The 6,317-nt window shown below is 59.0% G+C and overlaps 1 protein-coding gene across 2 annotated transcripts in view; it reads right to left on the bottom strand.

The window, feature by feature from the left end:
- Positions 1–2,452: 2,452 nt before the first annotated feature.
- Positions 2,453–6,317, bottom strand: part of LAMC3 (laminin subunit gamma 3) — a 61,338-nt gene continuing 57,473 nt past the window's right edge. For both annotated transcript variants that reach the window (XM_079927129.1, XM_079927130.1), the window contains one exon: positions 2,453–3,923. In XM_079927129.1, the coding sequence (XP_079783255.1) occupies positions 3,673–3,923 (251 nt within the window). In that variant the 3' untranslated portion in view covers positions 2,453–3,672. The remainder of the gene's footprint in view (positions 3,924–6,317) is intronic.

The following is a 6,317-nucleotide window of genomic DNA, read 5'->3' as shown; positions in this document are numbered from 1 at the left end:
GCGCGGGGGCCGCCTGTGAGCACCTCCCTCTCCGCTCCTGCAGGAACCTCGACCAGTCCCTTCCCGCTCCGGGCCGCGGTTTCCCCTTAAACAGACCGTGGACGACCTTAGTACGCACTTCGTGGGATGGCTATAAAGATCAAATGCGGGTCCCAGCTGCCGGGAGCTGTAACGTGCCTTTCGCCTTTTGCGCAGCACGCACTTTTGGAAGGGAGGCCTAGGTTCCCAAACTTTACTCTGAACTCTTGAAAGATGAACAAACTTTTAGTTTCTTGAGAAAATGCATAATGACAAAGTGCCTCTAGGGTATCAGTGACACTTGAAATCAATTAGAACGAATTAGTGTTTTGTTAATAAAACCTTTTTTCTCGAGCGCTCACTGGGCACCAGGCACTTTGCCACAACCCAGGATATATGTGTTACATCATTTAATTCTCAAACCTCTATGAAACAGGACTCGGCATTTCTGTTCTGCAGAATGGAATGGAGGAAACAACGCTTTTCACCCAGCAGGGGCTGTTATAAATTTTATTACCATCAGGGTGGTTTAAGCAGATAGGAGTTATAACCCTTAGTTGCTGGGAGATGTCCCGTCTGGAGGTCAGAGAAGACAGCTGACATAGAATGGGACCCTCATAATGCACTTCCTGGTTCAGGCTCAGAGAGCCTGTTGCCCTGGGCTGGTTGGCCCCAGTCACTGGTTCTGCAGGGCAGAGGCCACCCCATCTTCAACTGCTCAGCTGCTGGGCTGCATTGCTAGCCAGATGTTCAGCAGCTGCCACATTCCACCCAGCCACAGCCCCACCTCTGGGGCCACAGAGTGGCTCTCTACACCCGAAGCATGACTGGACGGCATGAGTCATGAGATGTCAGGTCTGAGGTATGTCACCGCGGGACAGAGAGGAAGCCTGTTCTCCACCCATTGGGGATGCTGAAACTGGGCCTTGCTGAGCCCCCCACGGCTTGAGCAGAGAAAGGTTTAAGGCCAAGAGCAGGCATCAGGACAGCTGTGTGCCTCTGTCAGCAGAGAAGCTGGGTAACAGGGAAGAGGGTTTGGGGGCATCAGACCCCGCCCCAGAGGTCTGCAAAGCACCCCCATCTCCTTGACACCACTTACACCAGACATCAATCATCAAACTCACAGTAGAGCAGCAACCTCCTGTTTTGGCCTCCCCACCCCCTGTCCTCCCTCCCAAACCTACCAGCTTACTCCCTGGGTCATTGACGTGCATCACGTCACCCCCCCTACCCCTGGCCTCGGTTTTCAGTTTCTCCGTGGAGGAGTGCACCTCTTCTCTGAATGCTCTCCCCCAGTGAGTTTGCGGGGGTGGGGAAGGCACAGCCCAGCTCTCATTTTATGGCCTTGGACCCAGAGACCCTTGATTTTCTGAACAGGAGTAGGGAGGGGACCCGGCCTAAGCTGGGTTGGTCCCTCCTGGGAAGCTGGAATCAGGTCAGTTTTCCAGCTTGTCTCTGCCAAGCTTTTGACCTGATGACAAGTAAACATGGGGGCCATGGTGGGTCCAGGTGGGGGCAGTGGGGACATTCTCTCCCATCAAGCACAAGAAAAGCAAAGAAAGCTGCTCTGCAGAGAGAAGAAAACAAAGTAAACGCGGAGAGAGCAGAGGCAGAGACCAAGGGGAGGGGCGGGAGGGAAGGGCGAGGCAGGGGAGGGGCGGGAGGGAAGGGCGAGGCAAGCCCCCGGCCCCCGACCGTCTCTGAGCCTGGCAGCCCTTCCTACCCCAGGATTCCAGGAGACTCTCCCAAGTCCTCCCAACGAACTCCCCTTTTCTGCTTAAACCAACCCGGGAGGGGGGCAGGCCTCGTGGTCAAGAGCCCTGACTGAGCACGTACCATAATCCCGCCCGCGACCTGAGCTCCTGGAGTGGCCCGTGCGGGCCAGGCCCCTACCCTGCAAGTGCCGCGCTGCTGCCCACCCTCTTGCCTGGAATGTTCCCCGCTGTCTCCCCACCCTTTGAGGCCTGGCCCAAAGCCCTCCTCCTCTCCTCACTGGTGTCCCTCCCTGAGCCTTTCTGCGCTGCTGGACACTGGTTTTGAGTTCCTTTCCTGCCTCGGTGTCTCCAGCCTGAGCCAGAGGTCACCTGAGGACCTCTCTGTACCCCATCCCTCAAACTCCCCCAGGCCCTAGACTTTGCCTAATAAGCCCCCCGGAGCAGAGAGGAGAGGGCAGATGCTTGGGGTTGCAGGACCCCAGCAGAGTCCCCCCAGTGGGAAGACACTGGCAAAGCCGATGGGCTCAGCTTTGTCACCTTCCTTCTACCTCATGTGGGCCAAGAGGAATCACTGAACCCTCTGCCACTGACTCACTCGTGGGGGGGGGGCACGTGCACCCACAGCCAGGCGGTGAGTCTGTACCCACAGCCGGGGATCCTGCTGCCGACCAGCACCGGAGGACCAAAGGCACACCACCAGCTAGTAAAGGGGCCCTTTATTGCCACGTTAAACAGAGTTGGGTAAACAGAAATGGTCTGGGCTGCTGCCTGTCACCCCTGCTGGGGGGCAGGAAGAACGCTGGGAAGGGGCTGGGCCCCCCGAGGCACCCATCCTCCCAGTGCCAAGGCCCCGCAGTCTGCTGGAAGAGGGCCCGGGAAAGGGGAGGAGTGCCAGGAGGAGATGCCGGGAACCCTGGGCAGGGCCTAGCCACAGGGGGAGACCCTAGCCTGACAGGTTAGAAAGGCAGCCAGGCCTCCACGCCCAGCAGGGCCTCCCATGTGGCAGATGGGGCCCCAGGGCTGCAGGGCCAGTTTGGGAAGTGTCGACCGGTCAAAGGCCAGCCAGGGTTGGCAGGGTCACAAAGGGAAGATCCAAGCGACCTGCCTGAGCCCCCTGACCCAGGCCCCCTCAGGTCACGAGGCCATGGCCCAAAAGGGGCACCGGGCCTGGGGCAGGTGATTCCTCCAGTGAGTCTGACCCAGTCCCAGGATCTTGAGAAGGAAGTATTCCACAAAGCCAAAGATACCCCTGCATGGGTGGGCCACGGCCCGGCCGGCCTAGCAGGCTGCACCACGGCCCCAGGAGCCCTTGGCCTCAGGTTCCTCTGCTGAGAACCCCCCAGAATCCTGTGTCTTTTGACCTGCCTGGTCCCTCAGCTATGCGGAGCTGCTGGGTGTTCGTGGCGGGTGACACACTGGTCAGGGGGCTGCAGGACAGAGGGCAGGGCTGGGACTGGGGGCTCTGGCTCTTGCTGAACCCGCCCTGGATCTCTGCGGATGACCCCCCGACCCTGCCCGGTCCCAGCCTCCCAGGCACCAACCCTGCCTGAGTATGTCAGTGTCACAGGGCATTTAACAAAACATAACATAACATAACATAACATAACATAACATAACATAACGACACCCCCAGCATCCGGGGGGGGCACCACACGTGGATGGACTTGCACACGTGTGCACTGCGCACACGGACACATGTCCGCATGTACCGGTGCGTGTGTGCGTGTGTGGGGGGTGGGAGAGCACACCGATGGGTGTGCGCGCACCGCAGCCGCCTGGGTGAGCTCTGAATGCACACTCACTCCTGCCGGTGTGGAGGGGCTGTGGGCACAGACTCGGGCGGGTACGCGGCAGCAGGATCTGGGCAGCGTGCCTGCATGGCGCACCTGTGGCGGGCGTGCATGCCCCGGGCCGGGGGCACCGTGGGTCCGGGCAGCCCTCACTGCCAGCTGGCGCAGCTCTCGGGCAGGTTCTGCAAAATGGCCTCCAGATTCTGCTTGTCAGCACGGATCTCAGCAAGGTTGCTCTCGAAGCTCTGGATCTGCAGCTGCTGCTGTTCAGACTCCCGCTCCAAGAGCCTCAGTTTCCCTTGCAGCACCCCTGGTGGGCCCAGTTGCAGCCTCAGGCGCTCCAGTGCCCGCTGGGTCTCATTCAGGGCCCGGGCGGGGGCTCCGAGGGTGTCCAGTGACCCTGTGGAGGGGCACGGACAGCCTCAGGGTGGGCTGGCTCCCCTGCAGGCCCCAGAAGCCTGTTCAGGCCCCATCCCCAGAAGCCCTCCCCGACCCAAACCCTCCAGGTTTCCGAGTGCCCACGATCTACCAGGAGGCAAGGGACCGAGAGGGCGGCGTGGTGAGGCAGGTAAGGGCCTGGCCTGGGCACCCCACCGGGCTTATGTGCAGACCCCGGAACTTTCCCCCTGGGTGGCACTGGGCAATTGTTAATTTTTGTTGTTGGTATTACTATTACTGTTAAAAAATGAAGGCCTTGGGTGAGTCCCGAGCCCCAGTTTCCTCATCTGTAAAGCAGTGTGAGTGGGAGAGGCCCCATAATGCCTGCGGCTCCCACACACTGTTTCATTTCACCGAGAGCCCACACTTACAGATGGTACTTGCGGGCCAGGATGCGGGGACATCAGGGTGAAAAGAAAGGTTTCTGGCATCAGAATGAGGGTGGGTGAGGCAGACGGGGCAGGAGGGGCTGCAGGCCTGGGCAGCAGGCCCCAGGGGTCTAGTCCCGGCCCAGCACACATTAGGACTTCCTGGAGGAGCCTCTCCAAGTGTAAACCGAGGGGGTGGGGCCGGGTGCTCACATATGAACTGGGTGATGGTGGCACGGAATCCACGGGCTGTCTCCCCCACCTGGCCTTTGTCACCTTGTCATTAAGGTGGCATTCAATGGAAAGACAGCTGAGGCAGGTGGGAGAGTGCTGGAGTCACAGAAACAAATCCTCAATGCCTTCGAATCCCACAGGACCCCCCTGGGCCCCAGGGCTCCCCATGGCCCTGAGTCTCCTGGGCAATGAAGGCTGGTTTGGAGGACAGGCGACTGCAAGAGCTGAGCCCCGGGGCAGGAAGAAGCAGAGAGAAGCTGAGCCCTGCTGCCGGGCAGGCCCTGCTCCCAGCCGAGACTCGGAGAGGTCCCACCATCCACGGGAAAGTCCAAACAGCCCGGCCTTTGAGGAGGTTACAGCCTCCCCTCTAACCGCCCAGCTGGGTCTCCTGGGGCGGGGACAGGGTCTAGGTGTGCGTGGTCACTCCTGCACCCCCGAGTCGAGCATAGTGCCGATGTGAAAGAATAAATGACAACAACAGCGGCCAGAGTGGTTTACCCACACACAGCGTTTGTTTCGTGCTGGGCATCGTGTCCAGTGAGCTGAGTTCTTGCGGGTATAGACCTGTGGCTGCGAGCGGGCGCTCTGAATCGGTCAGACCCGAGCGTGATCCGCAGCCTCCCCACTGACTGGCTGGGGGACCCTGGGCCCATCATTTAAATTCTCTGGGCCTTAGCTTCCTCATCTGCAAAATAGCAAGAGCACAGGGATCCTTGCCTTGGAAGTTAAAATGAGCTACGATCATGTGTGTGAAGAGCTTGGTGGAGCCTGGCATCCAGCCACAACGCAGAACCCGCTGATTCTTCCTCGTCTTATCGATCACGGTAACCGAAATGCATGCTGTTACGTGGGTGAACCTTGAGGACGTTACACTGAGCGCAGTAAGCCAGTAACGAAAGTACACACACTACACGATTCCACTTAGGTGAGGTGCCTACGGTACCAAATTCAGAGACAGAAAGTAGAACAGGGCTTGCCAGGGGCTGGGGGAGGGGGGAATGGGGAGTCTGTGTATAATGGGGGCGGGTTTCATGTTGGGCTGATGAGGAAGTTCTGGAGATGGATGGTGGCGATGGCTGCAGAGTAAGGTGAAGGCTGTGCCCAATGCCAGTGAACTGTGCGCTGAAAGGGGCTAAAATGGCAAATTTTAGGTTTTCTGTATTTTACCCCAACTCTGAAAACTGCTTGTTCATTTCAGCCGAACTGCTCTGACACTGTCCCTTCGCCCCTGCTCTGAGGGCGCCACGTCTTGGGGGGCTGTCCCTTTCACGATTTACTGTCTCATCACACACAGTGTGGAAAGCACTCTCGAAACTACCCCACTGTTACTCCCATTTCCCGGATGGGGGAACTGAGGCTCAGAGAGGTGGAGTGATTTTCCCAAGGTCTCACAGCCAAGGAAGGGAAAGTACCAGACTGGAATGCCAGTCTCTCTGATTCCAAACCAGCACCTGAGCCTCGATGCCAGACTTGCTTCTGTGACATTCTCTCTCCTTCTCTGAAACCCTCCACCACTGAGGCAGGGCCTAGTCACCTGGTACCTACAGGTGTTCTGTGGGTGGTGAGTGTTCTGTGTCTCTCCTCTCCTCCTGACTAGCAGCCCCTGGAGGACGAAGTGAGCATGCTTCTGCCTCGCCCCGGGGGGCCTGGAGCGGTTACAAATGCTTGTCATTGAGCACAAGGCTCGGGATGGGGGAACCACGGACAGGAGGGCTAGGAGGCAAGCTTCCCCAGGACGGGGCCTCCCAGGAAGC

This window comes from Stenella coeruleoalba (assembly GCF_951394435.1).
Source record: "Stenella coeruleoalba genome assembly, chromosome: 7".
NCBI classification, from domain to species: Eukaryota; Metazoa; Chordata; class Mammalia; order Artiodactyla; family Delphinidae; genus Stenella; species Stenella coeruleoalba.
Note: the sequence above shows the minus strand (reverse complement) of the source record. Positions and strands in the feature narration are given on the sequence as shown.